The sequence below is a fragment of the Oryctolagus cuniculus genome, chromosome 5 (assembly GCF_051225735.1).
Source record: "Oryctolagus cuniculus isolate XC-2025 breed Fujian yellow rabbit chromosome 5, ASM5122573v1, whole genome shotgun sequence".
NCBI lineage: Eukaryota > Metazoa > Chordata > Mammalia > Lagomorpha > Leporidae > Oryctolagus > Oryctolagus cuniculus.
Window position 1 is genome coordinate 36,079,793 of NC_142871.1, and position 19,034 is coordinate 36,098,826.

The following is a 19,034-nucleotide window of genomic DNA, read 5'->3' on the forward strand; positions in this document are numbered from 1 at the left end:
ATAAAACTTTTCTGAGAAGGTTACACAAATATATTGTCTCAAGCCCTGTGTAACTAAAAGTTATAACCTATTCCTTAGGGGATATCCCAATTTTAATAGATCTTAAAACTATCTTTATATAATTTAGAGTTTTGCAAGGAAGAAGTAATCCAATCGTATTTATCTAAAATACTTTATGTATATTTGAAACTGCAGTGACAATTCTGTGTCATCATAGTAATAACAACCACCTTTTATGTTCCAGACACTGGACTAAACACTTTACAAATACCACCTCTATTGATCTTCAATAAAACCTTGTAAGACAGGTATCATTATTCCTACTTCCTTAGCTTTTGTTTTAATAAAAACAAATATGAAAGGCAGAGAGAAAGAGAATCATTTATCCACTAGTTTACTTTCTAAATGACAGTAGCAGCCAGGGTGAGACCAGGCTGAAGGCAGAAGCCAGGAACTCCTGCTGAGTCTCTCATGTGGGTGGCAGGGGCCCAAGTACTGATCCATCATTTGCTGTTTCTGAGGTGCATTAGCAGGAAGCTGCATTGGAAGCAGGGTAGCCAGTACTTGAACCATCACTCCAATATGGGATGTAGCCATCCCAAGCAACAGCCTAACCCACTGTGCCACAATGCCTGCCCTTATAATTCATATTTAGAGAAAAAGAATTGAGATTCATATAAACTAAGTGACTTCCCTATTTTCTCATGATCATTAACTGGCAGAGTCAGGATTTATACCCAAGCCCCTCGGACTATAACGTCATTGTGTGCTAAACCACTAATATATAGATAGATCAATAGATAGATAGATAGATAAAGTATTATAAAAGCCATTTAATTCCCCTCTCCAAGTTATCACTTTTCAAATGAATTGATACGGATGCTATAATCTTGCTAATAAACAATCTAATGACCAGTGGCTAGCCCTAAAACTACATCAAAGAATCTCTGACAACTAGCCCATATTAAAATCTATAGAATGTCAAAGGGGAAAATTGGTACCAGTGTTTTTGTTCACAATTATTTAGGAGATCCAGCATATTGAGAATGAAAAATGAAATTGGTTTTAAAATCAGATACACCCTCTCCACTATTTATGTAGCCCAGGATAGACCTCTTATGGCATAATGATTAAATAGCTATGGTTTTCATTTATTCAAACTCACATTCAAGTCATTATTTCTGTTATAGTAACCCTGCCAGTGATATAAGCTGCCAAGTGGTATACAAAATTTCAGGTTCACCTTTGGGTCTCTGGTGAACCCATAAAAGCTATATTTATGTATTTCATAGCCTTAGATTTTAATGGAAAAAGAGTTGGCATATTAATAAAATGTTCTGTTTTGTATATGCAAGTCAAATTTATGCCATTATAGAAAGGTTGCTTTCTCAAAATAGAAAAAAAAGATCCAATCATTGCCGAAAGCAGACTACATGCAGACATGAGGAAATGAAAGCACAAAGGTTAATTACAATGAGCAATAAAAATTCACATTTTAACAGTAGGGTTTGGAGACATATCTCCTAAACAAGGCTTTTAAGAACACAGAATTTAAAAATGAAGTTAAAGACTAGAATCCAACTTTTCAGTTTAAAATCATTCCCTGGATCTTTTTTTTCTCCATCACAAGGAGACTTCTACATAGGCATTCATTTCTCCTATTTTCCTAGAATCAGCACATTTCAGTACTTCAGATACTCTCCCAATTACTGGTTAAATTTCCTGAAGGAAGATAAGAAAGCATTTACATGTATTTATGAAACAAAAAACCATGAATTTATTTACAGATATATTTTTAAACTATTTCAGCAACAACATTACTTTTCATATTATAAATTTATGTTCTTTAGATGTTGCTCCCTCAAGAAGAGATAACAAACTGAATATCAAAAAGGAGCTGAGGCCTTGAGGCTCATGGATTTATTGCCTTCAATTGGTAATGCTGGTTGTTTGTGATTCTAATCCACTGGTTTTTGTTAATAGGAATTGCATTCTGGCCTAGCAGGAGAATCTGTGAATTGTGGTCATTCATTAGAAAGATCCAGAAGAGACTAATTGCTCCCTTAATGGCAGACATCAGCAGCGTTCTGCCAATGTATCTCAGAAGGATGGGAAACTAACCCAGAATTACACACAATATTTTCTTTCCTGCACTAACAGATAAAGCAAATAGATATTAGTACTTTGGGTTCATATGTGTATTTTCACTGATCCATTTTCCAAATTCATTATCATTAATATCTGCCTAGAAATTTGAAAAGAAATAGAGAAGATAGGTATCCAGTGTTCTTAGAAAATTATTGTTCCATAAAGTCATAGCAATGAAAAATCCCACAGCTGTAGAGCCACGCTCATTGTTATACATGCACTGCTTTCTAAATCCCATAAAAATCTCAACATCTGACTCATTTCATTTTTACAAGGGAAGGGGCTATTATACTGGAAAATATGCATAAAAATCTGCAGCATTCAGAGGCATTAAGCAGTTTTACTTCACATTTGTTTCCTATGTAGCTTACATAGGAAACATGCATTCCTGTGTCCTGTGTCCACTGTAGCACCTGTTGCTATAACTCCACTCTGTCAGTTCCCAATCTTCTGTTTTTAGAAGGGATTACATGGAGAGCATTTGAACAGCTGAAGTAATGCTGCCACCTCCTGTTCACTTCAGAGAATGTAATGAAATTGCACTTAACAAGGATAGAAAGTACAACTGAATTAAAATTACAAATCTTCCTACCATTTTTAAACAAATCGAAAATAAATTTTATTCATGCTAATAATTCTATAATTTGTTTTAAACTGTTATTATATATTTAAATAGAAGTTACTCTACAGTGTTAGTGTTTAGCTAAGCATTAAATTTGTAGTTTGTCTGATTTTTCTGAATATTGTTAATACCTAAATTTCAATCATATATCTTTTACAGTGTAAACATAAAACATTTTAAAACTTTAAAAATAGTAATTATTTGCCTTGATTTTAACATCACCTGAAGTGTTCTTGGGAAATTGACTCCTCCCCAGCAATTTCATGTGTAGAAACAGAGATGAGAGTGTAAGGAATGCAAATGCTAACAGTTACCCTAGTAACAGAAGTTACTATCTTATTTTGGAATTTTACCAAAGCATATACAAGAAAATAAACTTTTCAAAAATTTATTTTCATGGCTAAATTTCTATATTTGAAACTGCATCCAGCTCTTTCTATTAATATAAATTGGGACCACTGGTTGGTTGTGATTCTAATCCCAGGTTTTTGTGAATAGGAATTGCATTCTGGCCTAGCTTGAGAATCTGTGTCTCGTAGTCACTCATTAGAGAGATCCAGAAGAGACCAGAGGCTCCCTTGATGAGAGATATTAACAACATTCTGCCAATGTATCAGAATGATGAGAAACTAACCCAGTATTACACACAAAAGCAGTTTCCCTACCAATCAACTACAGGGAGCAATACTCCTCATTTGAAGTTACCTATAATCTCCTCTGAAAATTAAGATGATTTTATTTACTGTGTTTAATGCCAGGGCAAAGCCACTAGCTGTAACATCTTACAAAATATACCCTCATCATATACTTTGAGATTTTCTTCAAATCACCTTTATCTGGACAAAAAGCTCCCTTCTCCCTCTTTCTCTTAAAAGCCATCTGCTTGGCCCTGTGAATTCACTCGTGTGCCCAACAAAGTTCTCTTTTGCAGGTCCTCCATTCTGGAGACTTCACCACTCTGAACCCCTGTTGTTAGCCTGGATAATACGAAACAAGTGTAGATCAAGAAAATATTGCACAGCCAAACTCAAAGTGCACAGCATTGTAAATAGAAGGCCAGTGGCAATGCTTGGTACATTGTATCTTTGTGTAAATGTTCTTCCAGATCCAAATGTCATTCTTGTAGGAGCCAAATGAATTGACATCATTAGCTTATTTTTCAAGCGATAAAAAGTATTGTTGTACTTATAGCACATTTATAGTTCTTATCACCAATATTTATCAATATATACCCTTCAATTTATAAAATGTAATTTCCTACATATATTAAATACAGAATATTCTAATCTTCAACAAAACAACAAATCCTATAATCAGTCCAATTTTTCACATGGTCAAAGGCTTCTCTGGGGCATGTCCTAGAACTTGGGGCTCTGTCTTCTCAGTTGGAAAATTATGGAATGAAACTAGGTCATTTCTCAGGTCTCTTCTATCTTAAGAACTCAGATTCCAACTGTGAGTAGAGTCTACAGTGGGAAACTGTTTTCACATAGGCCTAAATTCTCTTGAAACAAGAGAACCTTCTTCAAAAGCATAGGAGAAAACTAAGAACGTTGTATTTGGTCAGGGCACACAATCACTTCCTTCTAGAAAATAACACAACCAATAATGATAGAAGTAAAGTGGCTGCTGACTCTAAGAAAAATAATCTACTATAATTACAACCAACAATTACTTTAGGTTACAGTATTAGAGAATATCACTTGTATCATTACGAAGAACAGTATAACAGTTTGCTATGTTTTAATTGTCTAAATTTTATTTAGGCAAATTTAATTTGCTAAATTATTTAGCAATAACCTATTTCTGAGAGGAAATCATGAGACATTATATATATATATATATATATATATATATATTTACACTACATAATCCTAAATAAAGCCCAGGATTCCATAAGCGACCCTTCCTCATAGACCCTCTTCAAAGGACTAAAATCAAATATGTAGCAATTTGGGAACTGCCTAAGATGTCAAAATGCTAGGATAAAAGAGATGTCCAATGGGGCAGGCATTGTGGCATACATCACCGCTTGCGATGCACACATTCCATATCAGAGTGCCTGAATTCAAGTCTCACCACTGCTTCCTGCTAATGTGCACCCTGACAGGCACCAGGTGATGGCTCAAGTACTCTGGTCCCTGCCACTCACCTGAGAGACCTAGATGGAGTTCTGGGCTTCTGGCTTTGGCTCAGCCCAGTCCAGGCTGGTGTAGGCATTTGGGGAGTAAAACCAGCAGAAGGAAGCTCTTTCTACCTCTTGCTCTCCCTCTCGTTCTCGCTCTGCCTTTCAAATAAAGAAAACAGGGCTGGCACTCTGGCACAGTGGGTTAAAGTCCCGGCCAAAAGTGCCAGCATCCCATTTGGGTGCTGGACTAGATCCCATATGGATCTAGTCCCTGATGCTCCTATTCTGATCCAGCTCTCTGCTATGGCCTGGGAACTCAACCCAACTCCCACATGGGTGGCAGGACCAAACCACCTGAACCATCACTTGAATGTATGCATTCCCCAGCTGCGCAATAGCAGGAAGCAGGAAGCAGGAAGCAGGACTGGAGTCCAGACTGGAACCCAGGCACTCTGATAAGGGATGCAGGTGTCCCAACTGACGAGTTAGCTGCTCAGCCAAACACCTGACCCAGGCCCTGTGTTCTTTATGTTTCATTGATAAATAATAATTGTACTCATTTGTGGGGCACAATGTGATATTTTGACCTATGTACACATCATACATTCAATCAAGCTAATTAGCAGGTCCTTAAAGATTTCTGCTCTTAATTTCCCAATGTGAATGATTTACCCGAAAGATAAGGTGCACAAGTAGGATAACATATTTTACTTTGTTGCTATCAGAAAAACTGTCAGCATAACAGGTGCAAGTCTGTAGATTTGTTGTACACTTCTCATATTAGTAAAAACGCATTTCAGTTGAGCCTGTGATCACCACAGAAAACAATTACTGGAGTTCTAATGCAACCAAAGAATCGGTCAGATAATATTCTATTTATGTATATTTATTTTCAACCAATGATCTATAACACCAAATAATTACTGACCTTATAAAAGTAAAGATGAATGCTGGCCATTTTTTTTTCATATTTTTAAACTTAAGGAGCCGGTATTGTGATGTAGTTAATAGGCCTCCACCTGTGGCACTAGCATCCCACATGGGCGCCTATTCGAGTCCCATTTGCCACACTTCTGATCCAGCTGTCTGCTTATAGCCTGGAAAAGCAGTGGAAACTGGCCCAAGTGCTTAGACGTCTGCAGCCACATGGGAGACCTGGAAGAAGTTCTTGGCTCCTGGCTTCAGTCTGGCCCAGCCCTGGCCGTGGTAGCAATTTGGGGAATGAGCCAGCAGATGGAAGACCTCTCGTTGTCCCTCTCTCTCTGTAACTCTGCCTCTCAAATAAATAAATTTTTAAAAATAGATAAATAAACTTAAGAAAATAATTAGAAGTTAAAAAATAACTCCTTTGTACTAATTTAAAATAAGCTGAACATCTCCTTCTCTCCCGTTTCCTTCTTCCCCAGCCCTCCCTCCTCATTCTCTCTCTTCATCTTACAGAAATACTGCTTGCTTTTCAAATGTTACCTTCCCTTCCTGCAGATGAGCACTGAGCAGCTGCTGCAAATCTGTCCTTACCAGAGAGGGTGCTGGGTTCACTGTTAGCAGGTTTCTGGTCCACCAGTGGGCCTGCTGTTCCCACTCCTGACAGCAGAAAGACGCCAGCAGCTTGACCACACAATGGAAGATTCTTGAAGACCAGCTCATTTCTTACCTGTTTTTACTGCAGCCCAACACAACCACTTCACACTGTAACTGAAGGTTCAACTTGGACCTGTCCTCCATCCTATTACTCTGCTCCTCCAGATGGGGCAGTGCAACCCAAGGGGCTTTGAATGACATTCACTTGACCAGAGAGGCAGCAACAGAGAGAGTAACAAGTATGCTTTTATGTGTTGGTCATGCTTTTTAAGAACTTGAAAGATTTAATGTAGATCATTCTGCTTTATACTTATTTAATAACTTTCAATTAAGTTCTCACTGTCATTGTCTCTTTTTAGAGTAAAAACAAGACAGTACTTCGGGAGATATTTCAAACTGTATGATTTTCTTACAAAATGCAGCCTGTTGTGGGGGGAGGTAGAAAAGGTTTTATTTTCTTCTTTAAAATGATGTCTATTCCCCCAGGAAATAATGGCAGAACTGCATCACTTTATGGTCCAAGTGTGGGGCAGTACCTCCCAGTAAGGCACAACTTATACCCACGTCGCTAAACATCTGCTGACCCCTAAAACTTAGCAACTAAAACCCACCATCTAAAAGCAAAGACAGGGTTTTAAAATTGTAGCATTTTGTATGTTAATGTTTTATTTTCCCCACAAGAATCTCATATTTATTTATTTTTATGTGCATTTTGCTCCTTTTAACCTGATGGCAGCACTGTGAAATATCACAGGCCTTTCACTCAGTATTCTTCTAACAAGTCAACCAGGTACAAACAGGATTTTTATATCCATTTGTAAATTTTAGTGGGGGGCGGCTGAGTTGACAGAAGGAAAATAAAAAGACAAATACTACATTTGTGCAATGCTTAATTCACATCACTTGTACAACACTGTGCTGTTGGCATTTGTCTCAATAAATAGGCTTCAAAAAGAAATTACTGCAGTGTAAAAATAGTTTCCCTGAATTCACGCACTTTTTATGGCTCCCACGTCTCAAAATGGCTTTTAAAGTTTTTTTCTTTCTTTCTTTTCAGCCTCTTCCAGTCATGGACCCCATACTGTGATAGGGTATGTTCCCCCTGCCCTGCTCCTCAGAGAGGCATTGGAGAAAAGAGAAGTTGAGACAATTTGGCACCATACTAGTCTGAAAGAGGCCCAACTTGAGACATTCACTTTGATTGCCAGATAGAAAGGAATATGAGAAATGAAATGAAAGGAAACAACAACAACAAAAAAAGATGGAGGAGTGTAAGCCTGAGAAGAAAGGACAAAAATAAACGCACACACACAGCTCAAACCTCTTTGTCCAACAAAAATCGTCTGGGTGCACATCAGCACCATGCATGATACCGGAAACAAAGTACTCGGTGTTCCCCTGGAGCGACCGTGTGCCTGGGGACTCTGAACTGTGTGCACTTCCCAGAACCAACCTTCTCTGCAAACTCATTCCTCAGGTAGCCCCAGGCACATTCTCAGCAGAGTGGAAGAAAAAAGCCTAGCACAAACAGACAACCCCCTATCGCAAATCAAACCTTTTCCTGTAGGAGTATGTTGTAGAGTTTCCATTTCTCACTCGTATAGAAAATACTGCAGTAACCTCAGTTTACAGTCTAACAAAACACATGACAAAATGCCACCCACCACTGACCTCACAGGCTAGAAAGCAGGGATTCTGCAAATGAAGATTAAAATGTTCAATCTGACGCCAAATCCTGGGATAAGTTGTCCATACGCCTACTTCTTTAACATGAAAAAGGTGTGATTAAGAAATTCATGCTGACATGAGAAATGCACTGTTAAGTGAAATATAGCAAGTTAATGGGAAATATCTAAGTATAACCTCACTGTGTTTTTTTAGAAAAGGCAAAGCCTTGAAATTTCTTAAAATCTAAAATGGTAGTGGGGAAAAGAGTCAAGCGAAGACAAAACTACGTCCTCGTTAGCCTGTTGGTACTCGATGATACTTGGGATGAATATCATTCTTCAGGAGGAAAGATCTTCAAGGGACTAAATGGCATCACCAACCAAAGGATCTCATAATGAGATCCACTTACTCCAGAATTAGGACAAGGAAACAAGAGGGGGGAGAGAAGGAATTAGGAATATAAACCAAGTGAGAGGAAAGCCAAATTGCTTTTCTTTCATTTTTCTTATTTTTGAGATTTATTTATTTATTTGAAAGATAGAGTTACAGAGAGAGAGAGAGAATCTTCCTTCTGCTGGTTCACTCCCCAAATAGCCACAACACCCGGAGCTGAGCTGATTCGAAGCCAGGAACCAGGAACCTCTTCTGAGTCTCCAACCTGGATGCAGGGGCCCAAATACTTGGACCATCCCCCGTTGCTTTCCCAGGCCCATTAGCAGGGAGCTGGATCATAAATGGAGCAGCCAGGACTTGAACTGGCACCCATATGGGATGCTGACACTGCAGGTAGCAGCTTCACCTACTATATCATAATGCTGGGCCTGCCAAATTGCTTTTTAGCACTATGGTTTACTGTAGGTACCTACCAAAAATCAATTTTTTATAATATCTGATTTTTTATATACATATATACTGCAATTGAGCAAAATTAGTAACATTTGAATGGTTGGTTTTTAAATCTTAATTCATATTACAATTACTAGATAATCATTTCAAACTGCTGCTTGGGATGCCCACACACCATATTAGTGCGTGTCTGGGATCAAATCCCACCTCTGCTCCCAATACACAGAGTTCTGAGGGACAGCAGATGATTGCTCAAGTACTAGGGTCCCTGCCATCCACATAGGAGACCCAGATGGAGTTCCTGGTTCCTGGCTTCAGCATGGCCCATTCCTGGCTATTGTAGGCATTTGCAGGATGAACTAGTGAATGGAAGGTCTTACTCTGTGTCACTCTGCCTTTGGAATAAACAAAACTTTTTTTAAAAGAAAATTGTATGATTTATAAATCTCATTAAACTGCTTAACATAATAAATAGAAATAGTGTCGTGAAAATTTACAAGTTCCAGGGCCTGTGTTGTGGCATAGCAGGTAAAACTGCTGCCTGCAGTGCCAGCATCCTGTATGGGTGCTGGTTCAAGTCCCCGCTACTCTACTATCCAACTCTCTGCTATGGCATGGGAAAGCAGTAGAGGATGGCTCAAATGCTTAGGCCTCTGCACCTGCGTGGGAGACCCGGAAGTAGTTCCTGATGGGCATAGCTCCGGCTGTTGCTGCCATTTAGGGAGTGAACCCGTGGATGGAAGATCTCTCTCTGCCTCTCTGTAACTCTACCTTTCAAATAAATAAATAAATAAATCTTTTTAAAAAAAGTTCTAATATCCTTTAATATATTTTGTAAAGAATCACATATCTTTAATATTTATTATTTTCGTCTACTTGAAAGGCAGAAAGAAAGCAAGAGAGTGTATGAGAGAGAGGTCTTCCATCTGCTGGTTCATTTCCCAAGGTCTTGCCACGGCCAGAGGTCAGAAGCCAGGAGGAAGGCCAGAAGGAAGCCAGGAGCCAGAAATGCTGACTGGGTCTCCCATGTGGGTGTCAGGGGCCCAAACACTTGAGTTATCAGCTGCTGCCCTCCAGGATGGCTTAGCAGGAAGCTGGATCAGAGGCATAGCAGGAACATGAACCAGCACTCTGATATAGGATTCCAGCATCCCAAATCGTGGCTTAACCTGCTGCAGCACAACACCTGTGCCAGGTTTAAAAAGTAAATAATCTAAAAGCAAGGCTAATTAGGTCTCTTTGATGGTATTATTAGTATAGGTATTAAACTCAGTCCACTTATGATACCATTTACAAAAATTAATGTAACCCAAAGTAGTAAACTAAGGGTTAATAATGTGCTTCTGAAAAACCTTCCTAAAGAGGAACCTGCCATAGCCTTTTTTAAAAATTTTTTTATTATTTTTTTGACAGGCAGAGTCAGAGAGAGAGAGAGAAAGTCTTCCTTTCCATTGGTTCATCCCCCAAATGGCCGCTACGGTCGGCGAACTGCTCCAATCCAAAGCCAGGAGCCAGGTGCTTCCTCCATGCGGGTGCAGGGCCCAAGCACTTGGGCCATCCTCCACTGCCTTCCCAGGCCACAGCAGAGAGCTGGATTGGAAGAGGAACAACCAGGACTAGAACCTGGGGTGCCGGCGCCACAGGCGGAGGATTAGCCAAGTGAGCCACGGTGCCAGCCAATGCCATAGCCTTTTACTCTCGTCTTCCTGTTTTCCATGCATGAAGTCAGTTTTGTTTTTCCCTACAGCATCTCATTCACTTCTCAAGCACCAGAAAGGAAGCAAAGATTCCAGCTGTGAGCTCCATTGTGCAAGATCACAGGGTCAGGCAAAGGCGCCACGGTTAACCGGTTAACCGCAGGTCACCTGCCTGAATTTAACTCAGAGACCCATGCACAGAAAGTGGGGCGGGGCTCGAATATACCCACAGGCCCCATCCATACAAAGCGGGAAAACTGAAGCACAAGCAGAGTTAACACCCAGCTCCGGGTTACACCGCACAACCTGTACATGCCTTGGGTTCACAGCCAGACAGTGGCGCTGTCCACGCATTCCCTGCGCAGCTAGAGTGCTCCGATGCAGTCAGCGCTGACATCTCCAGCCCCATCCAGTGCACGTCTTGAATAGTCTTTTTAAGCCTTGTCGTTTTCATACAAGTGCAATTTTACTAAATCACTCGATTCACAAAACGTGTATTTTAAAATTTTTGCATGTTTTATAACTCTTTGCTTGGTTCACATAAAATTGAGACTAGAAAATACTATAAAAACACTTCTCGGGGCTGGCATTTGGAGAAGTGGTTAAGCTGTTGCATGGCACACCCACTTTCCATGACAGTCTCAGCTCAGCTGCTGATCCAGCTTCCTACTGAGCCCTGGGAGGCAGGTGATGGCTCAAGTACTTGCATCCCTGTCACCCATGTGGGAGACCCAGACTGAATTCCAAGCTCCTGAGTTTGGTGTAGCTATTGCAAGAATTAATAGATAAGAGCATTCTCTCATTCTCTCTGTGTCTCTCTGCCTTCCAAATTAACAGGTAAGTTAAATATTTCCATAGCTCTTCCCTTTGGCACATTTCCTTTCCAAAGCTAAGGGACTGAAAACCAAATTACGAGTGCGAGTGCACTGAAGATAGCCACCGAACATGGAGCAAAAGAGAGACATTCTTAAGGGATATTTCATGCAAAGTAAGGAAGAACTCAGAAAACCATGTCATCAATGTAGGTAAGGAATCCTTAGAAGTTAGGTATTGCCAAGCAACAACCAGATTGTAATACATTTCTATCAATAGACCAGGATTAGGCCACCACAGGTTTTAAGGGGGGGAAAAAAAAAGCTGGCTGTACCATCTCACTTGACATTTCACCTGTTTTTGAAATGTTAAGATTTATTCACTGGGGCCAGCGCTGTGGCATAGAGGGCTAAGCTGCCACCTGCAGTGCCGGCATCCCATATGGGAGACCCAACTGCTCCACTCCCGATCCAGCTCTCTGCTATGGCCCAGGTCCTTGGGCCGGAGGAAGCTCCTGGCTCCTGGCTTCGAATCGGCACAGCTCCGGCCGTTGCGGCCAATTGGGGAGTGAACCAGCAGATGGAAGACCTCTCTCTCTTCTCTATGTAACCCTTTCAAATAATAAATAAATTCTTTAAAAAAAAATTTTATTCATTTGAAAGGCAGTTAGAGAGGCAGAAGCAGAGTAAGAGACCAGGAAAGTTCTTCCATCCACTTTTTCCTTCCCAAATAGCCACAATGGCTGGAGCCAGGCCAGACATAACCCATGAGCCAGGAATTTCCCAGTCTCCCACGTGGATGCAGGGACCCCAAGAACTTGGACCATTTTGCAATCCTTTCCCAGGCACATTACCATGGAGCTGGAACAGAAGTGGAGCAGCTGGGACTAGAACTAGGACTTGCGGTTCTTTTGTGCATTGATAACCTGTCCTAGTGTCTGTTAAAACTCAGTTCAATCTTTATGCTCTCCAAACCCTAAATACCTGGTAACCCCTGGTTTTCCAATTTTTACCCCAACAACCCTTCTGCTCCTTATACCACCTGCTGCCAATGAGCGGGGCTTCTCCCAACGCATACCCCAGGGGAGCATGAAGAGCCCACCATGCCACCTGTTGATGTTGTTGGAATTTACTGCAATACGTAATGTTCTGGCATGTGAATAAGCCTGGCTGGAAGATCCCAACACATTCCTTGGGCCCAGTGCTGGATCGAAAACAATTGTTTCCACACTTTTCTAGGTAACACCTCTGCCTATATGCTTCCACTGCCTCAACAACCCAGTTGAAGTGACAGGCCCTTTTAAAAATTTTGATAGAGATCTTTCATCCACTGGGTCATTAACTAGATGAGCACAATGTTCTGATACAAGTCAAGAGCTTCATCCCTGTCTCCCACGCTGGTGCAGGGGCCCAAACACTTCAACTCATTTCCACTGTTTTTTCCAGGCCATTAGCACGGAGCTAGATGAGAAGTGGAGCAGCCAGGACAAACTTGTGCCTATATGGGATGCAGGTGGTGGCTTTGCCTGCTATGCCATACTATCAGCCCTGCTGTTCTTAAAACTTAAATTGACTTACCAGAAATAATAAAATTTTAATAAAAATTAAAACTAAATCAAAAGTATAAAAATGGAGGAGAGTTATCTGGCTCAGTGGTATAGAATTTTAAAGGGTGGGGGAGGGGTGCTGGCCCACTCCCCAAATACCTCCAACAGCCAGGACTCAGCCAAACCAAAGCCAGGGGCCAGGAATTCCATGTTTCCCACTTGGGTGGCAGGGACTCAATACCTGAGCCATCATCTGCTGCTTCCCAGGAGCATTAGCAGGGAGTAGGTTCGTTGAGTTGCCCAGCACCAGAACCCACATTGACAAAAGGGTCCCAAGTGGCAGCTGTACCACACAGGACCCTTTTTCTTAAGATTTCAAAGGTAGTTTTAGAGAGATAAAGACACACAGGTCTTCCATCTGCTGCTTCACTCCCTACATGACCACTATGGTGAGCTGAGCTGACCTGAAGCCAGGAGCCAGGGTCTCCCACCTGGGTGCAGGGAACTAAAGATTTGGGCCATTCTCCATTGCTTTCCTAGATGGATTAACAGGGAGCTAGAGCAGCAGGGACTCAAACCAACACTGGTGCTGGATGCTCCAAAGCACCAACCTCCCCCTCCTTGAGATTTCTTACAACCAGTGTAAACATGCCTCATCTCACTGTCCACACCTCCAAAGGTTTGTTACATCTGGAGCAGTTCAAGTTGTAAGACCCAAAATGAACCAAGATGAAGGAGCGTGATCACTTTCATCACAATTTAGTTGGTGCGCTGACTCAGCATGAAAATAACCTAGATGTCTGGAAAACAAAGTAGAGGCAGGTTAAGAAACCTCTGCCTTAGGAAACTGGTTACGCAATGGACCAAAAACATTTGGTGCAGTCTGGTACATACCAGATGTTCTACAGCTTTCCTCTAATGAAAAACATGCTTTTAAGGTGATACTTTAAAAGAAATGAAACAGAAAGGCAGTCATGGAGACAGGAACAGATTTCATTTACTGTTCACAGCTGGGTCAGAACACAGGAATCACAGGAAGCTATAAAAGTAGAAATGTTCCAGTCTGAACTCGAAATTACAACTGAAAGGGTGAGCAGAGAACAGAAGACTGCTAAAAATGAGGCTGAGGTAGAGTGGGGACAAAACAAATTCACCAGGGGTCATGGACTGAAGCCACTGAAAGGTCAATGACTATCAGTAGCACAATATGGACTATCTATAATTTTAATATAAAAAGCCTTGTCATTTAACAGGAGCTTTGATAAAATTGTATGTACAAAACCCATACATGCCAAAATGAACAAAAGCTCAAAATTAGGTATAGGGGTCAGGACTGACAGACTAGCTTCAACTGCTTTTAACACTTATTATCTAGCTTCCAACACTGTCCCTTATTTCCCTAGCCTGAATCATGATACAATTTCCTTTGACTTCATTATGAATGGCAAATGTTTCATCTATTCCTTCCAACAAAATTGTACCAGAAGCTTAAGGTTGAGATTAAATCAAATTATGTCACCAGGGCCAGCTCTATAGCACAGCCGGTTAAAGCTCCAGCCTGCAACACTGGCATCCAATATGGGCACCAGTTTAGACTTAAATCCTAGCTGTTCCACTTCAGACCCAACTCCCTATACACCAGGTAAGGCAGAGAAGGGTCCAAAAACTTGGGCCCTGCACCCGGGTGGGAGACCCAGAAGCTGCTCTTGGCTTCAATTTTCCCCTGGTTGCCACCATTAACCTGTGGCAAGCCCATCTGCTTCACCAAGGAACACACATAGTCAGTGATTGGCTGAATAGGCTTTCACCTAGAAACCAGGAAGTCAAATGGGAAGCTGCTTTAGAGCATGCTTCCAGTAAACTTTTCCAAGTCAACGTTTGTAGACTGCTTGTTTTTTCACTCATCTTACCACCAAATAAAATGTCAGACAAGAGAATATGAACCAAATTTTTATTTGCTCATTTCTTGCATTTGAAGTATTCTTCGATGACATCCTTGGCCTGAGATTCTTTGCCGTAGTCCTTGAAAAAAAAAAAATTTCTTATTAACATTTACAAATCTCATTTGAAGTCCTTAGCAACTAATTATTATGAACCTTTAATTAACCATGCCTTAAAAATGCTTCTTTCTTATCACAGAAGTTTGTTGTAGCCATTTTCAGGGACCTGAAAGACTTCAATGTCTTTAAGGCTCGTAACATGGCACTACTATTGCCAGCTTTTCCTAGATTTCTGCAGAAACACAATAGGTAGTAAGCAGATTCACTGGCTGGCTTCTAAATTAAGCTTACATTTCATTTCTAAAATCCCGAGTTTTCCAAGCCATTGACAGCCATTTTTTCCTTCACATGACTCTCAATCTTATTTGAATATAAGGTTATATATGGTCAGCTGGCACAATCTTCAGCCCCAAGATAAAAACTGACTTACCTTAACCACTACGCAACTGCAACCAACCACTTTGCGGGGTTTCCCTTCTCGGTCAATTTTACAGAGGCCTACCCATTCCCCAAGTTTCTTGTTGTCATCAACCTATTGGGGGGATTTAGAAAAGAAAAATCACTATTAGCAGACAGACATTAAGCCACCGACAAGAAATGGAAGCAGAGAGGTGGCTGTAGTCAGTAGGGTGACATGGCAGTTTCCTCAAGGCAGCTCAGTAGAGGGAGCCAGTTGTCATCATTCACAGCACCATTAGCACTCAATCTTTGTTCCATATCCAACACCAAAATCAGCACTTCTTTCTGCCGGTGTAAATGCTCCTACAATGAGCTTCCCCACAGCCCACATCAGGTCCCTGTATTTACACCTGCAAAAAGGAGCCCAATTTTCAGGCAGGCATCTTGATGCAGACCAGTAACTTACCTTAATGAGGTTGATTTGGTGCTCAGCACACAGGGCCTCCACAAGCTTGACATACATAGGCTCATCGCAGTTAGATGCAAGCACACAAAGATGGGCTTGGCGCCTGAAATGGAAGAACAAAATCGCAAATTCAGGCCTACAGCAAATACTCCTGTACTTTCAAAGGTTTATCTTTGCACTCCCTACACTCAGTAATAATTCTGCAGTAGACGCATTACAGAACCCATCGTAAATCTGACACACCTGTTAACGAACCCAGTCAATTTGCTTATAAAAATCCTTGACAATCTTCAGCAAATCTCACCCCAAAAATATCAGGTTCGTACACAGGTATGTCATGTATTTGTGGTCAAACAAAACCAAGACAGTTTTGTTATTTTTTTGTGAGCACGGCAGTCATGTACCTGCAGAAGATTTAAATCCACCAAACTGCATCCCAGCAGGAGTGTTTACTATGTGCTCAGCTCTTACTAAATGACAAATCCTTTACTGTATAAACATCTTATGTTCATTGAAATTATACTCAAGAATATTGTTTTGCCAACCTAACCAGCCCAATAAATATCAGAACTAGGTTAGTTACTTAACCATTCGAGATTCCACCTAGCTATCAGTTGTAGGCACAAAAGTACAAACCCAGGTACTTTTTCAGCAAACAGGAGCTCAACGCTCCGGTAGTTTCATGCTGGCTCCGCTGAGCCTCCCCACGATTCCCGGTAACCTACAGGTTTGTCAGACTGCAGTGTGTCACTCAGGAAGGAGTGAAGGGGTATCCGACAATTTCAGTCATCATTCAAACACTGTAGTTCTGCTCCGCTTTAAAACCCGGCGCTCACCCCCACTACACACAGCAAGCCACGTGTTCTCGGTGGGCTATACAAGATCTGAGTTCTGATACCTTTTCCTAGGTCTCTTGTAGGACGGATGCCATTCACAACTTTTGTGCTAACTTCACGCTTTCTTCCCTTGGCTGCAGTTTTGTTCCGGCTGCAACAACCCACAGTATTGAGACTGATACACGTACTTGTCTAAGGCTTTGGCAGCTTCACGGATTCCACGTGCTAGGCCATCATGGATGAGGGCGGTCTTCAGCACCTCTTGTAGAGCAGTGTTAACGTCCATTACACCTCCAGCAGCAATGCTAAAAACACAGGACAGCAAGGTCACGAAATCTTCCCATGTACCCCGGTAGACACACCAGCGAAGCTCCGCAAGAGCGCCCTGGCGCCCAGGCAGACCCAGCCCCACGCAGCCGGCTCCCGACCCGCGCGGCCTACGTGAACCCCAACTCCCAGGCCCCCGGACTCACCCTTCCTCGGCCATGGCGGTGGGTTACGGGTGAAGCCGAATCTTGAACGCACTGCAAGGAAAACACAACTGCTTAACTCGGTTTAGAATCAGGAACCCATAATCAGCCACAGCCGCTTTCCGCCACAGCCACACGACTCGCGCTCCACACTCACCACGGGCCTCCGCCTCCGCGCGTCTCGGCGGCGGCAGGGAAAGAGGCCGCACGCGTCCGCATGACGGTATTTAAGGGTTTGTTAAGGACCCCTGTGCGCATGTGCATTCCCTCCCACGAAAGAGGTGGCTGTGGCCGTGCCGGGCCCCGAGTGCCTCTGTTTCCGGGTTCAGGCGGTCTTCCGGAAAGAGGACTGTGCGTCTTCTGCCTCTGCCGGGCCAGTTATTGGCGCGCGCTGCAGGCACGACGCGGGCAGCCTCGCGTCGGTCCTCTCTGCCAGGGGCGTGGCCTGCGGAGGCCCAGCAAGCTCGTTGTACAGGGCGCGAGAGGAGCCAAACACGTTTCTCCGCACTAATTGCGGGATTGTTGGAGACGGCGGCGCCCTTAGAGCTCAGATTTTTTTTTTTCCTGGTGTAACTTTTTTTTTGATAGTTCTTGTATTTTACTTTCTAACTCGTTTTTACCAGGTTCAATGTGACTTGTAGATACAATTCCAAGAACCTAATGAGAATCCCGGTTTTAACCCTTTCCACATCACACTGATTTCTTGTCGTCTGTGTTAAACTCAGCGTTCCGGCGAGCAAACGAGTCCCTTCGCTTCTAAGTCACCCCCTGTGACTGCCTCGTTCTGGGGGTGGTCCTCGTCTTTTTCCATGACGCTATAGGCAGCGCGTTTTCGCTGCTAAAGTGGACCCGCCAGCCCGGGGGACAGTTCCGGTTCTGAGTTTAGTGCGAGAGTCGGTTCTAAAAGAAGTCGTTCTTTTGCTTCGTTTCGCTTTGAGCGCTAGATTGTGCCTGGGATTCAGTGAGGCCGTAAAGCTCGATTCGTTTCGTGCGTTTTAGAAGCTGCAGTGCCTGACAGCATCTGGCTCTGAAGGAATGAAAAAAAGCGCGTCTTTGAAGAATCCGGCCTAATTCCACTCAGGGCGTGACGGAGTCAGGGCTAGAATTCGACCATCTCAAAGCTTTTTTCTTTTCCTTCAGAAGAAACGTTCACTTTCAGGGGCTGGCTGCCCCCACCCTCACTTCCAGACCCCAAAGGAGAAACAGCTGAATGTAGTCAGTGTTACCGTTTTCCTTTAGCGCGCTCGCCTGAGGAGTCTCCAGGGAGTCAGCAGTTATTAGGTGCTTGCTGTATGTCAGTACTGTGGATGTGGTGAGCAGGTAGTGTCAGGCCCATGCGTGCTGTGAAGGAAAACAAAAATGGGCGAGGTGATGGGGATGTTCATCGGCATGTCCATGCTGGGATTTTAGTAAACTGGCTTTTCAGATGCGCTGTTTCATTTTTAGAGTGTTGAACCTGCTTCTCTCAAGCAAATGTTTAATAAGATTTTTTTTTTAATGTGAAGAGGAAGGAGGCAGCGGATATTCTTGTCTCTGAAATTTTGTGTTGAGATTAGGATTTGTCCCCATGCTTAGAATAGCTAAGGGTCACAGGGAAGTACAAAGGGGCATGAGGAGTGGGAGTGAGGAGGATGTGGCAAGGTAGCCAGACAGACCTTAGCCTTGGGACTGTATTTGAAAGGGGTTATCAAAACTAGGGATTCCAGACAGATGTGAGTGGGAGCCCAGGACGGGAGAGCATTCTACCTGGAGCAAAAAAAAAAAAAAAAAAAAAGAGTAGTGGAGGCAAAGAAGGATGCCTCCTTTGTTTTCCT

The 19,034-nt window shown here is 42.4% G+C and overlaps 1 protein-coding gene and 3 non-coding genes across 5 annotated transcripts; all 4 read right to left on the reverse strand.

Moving 5' to 3' along the window:
* Window positions 1–14,984: 14,984 nt before the first annotated feature.
* RPS12 (ribosomal protein S12) lies at window positions 14,985–17,422 on the reverse strand. 2 transcript variants are annotated; one of them, XM_002714829.6, is made up of 6 exons: window positions 17,378–17,422; window positions 17,224–17,274; window positions 16,939–17,055; window positions 15,915–16,017; window positions 15,480–15,581; window positions 14,985–15,071 (listed from the first exon to the last, which is right to left on the reverse strand). In XM_002714829.6, exons 2-6 carry the CDS (start codon window positions 17,235–17,237, stop codon window positions 15,009–15,011), a joined length of 399 nt encoding a protein of 132 aa, XP_002714875.1. In that variant the 5' UTR covers window positions 17,238–17,274; window positions 17,378–17,422; the 3' UTR covers window positions 14,985–15,008. The 2 variants fall into 2 exon arrangements, with proteins under 2 accessions (XP_002714875.1, XP_089188792.1); XM_089332666.1 differs by having other exon boundaries at window positions 17,224–17,291.
* Window positions 15,194–15,325, reverse strand: LOC127493363 (small nucleolar RNA SNORA33). Its single transcript, XR_007923417.3, has one exon. It is a non-coding gene; the product is annotated as a small nucleolar RNA SNORA33 (small nucleolar RNA).
* On the reverse strand, window positions 15,664–15,739 carry LOC127493371 (small nucleolar RNA SNORD100). Its single transcript, XR_007923424.1, has one exon. It is a non-coding gene; the product is annotated as a small nucleolar RNA SNORD100 (small nucleolar RNA).
* LOC127493345 (small nucleolar RNA SNORD101) lies at window positions 16,642–16,713 on the reverse strand. The gene has a single exon (XR_007923400.1). It is a non-coding gene; the product is annotated as a small nucleolar RNA SNORD101 (small nucleolar RNA).
* Window positions 17,423–19,034: the final 1,612 nt, after the last annotated feature.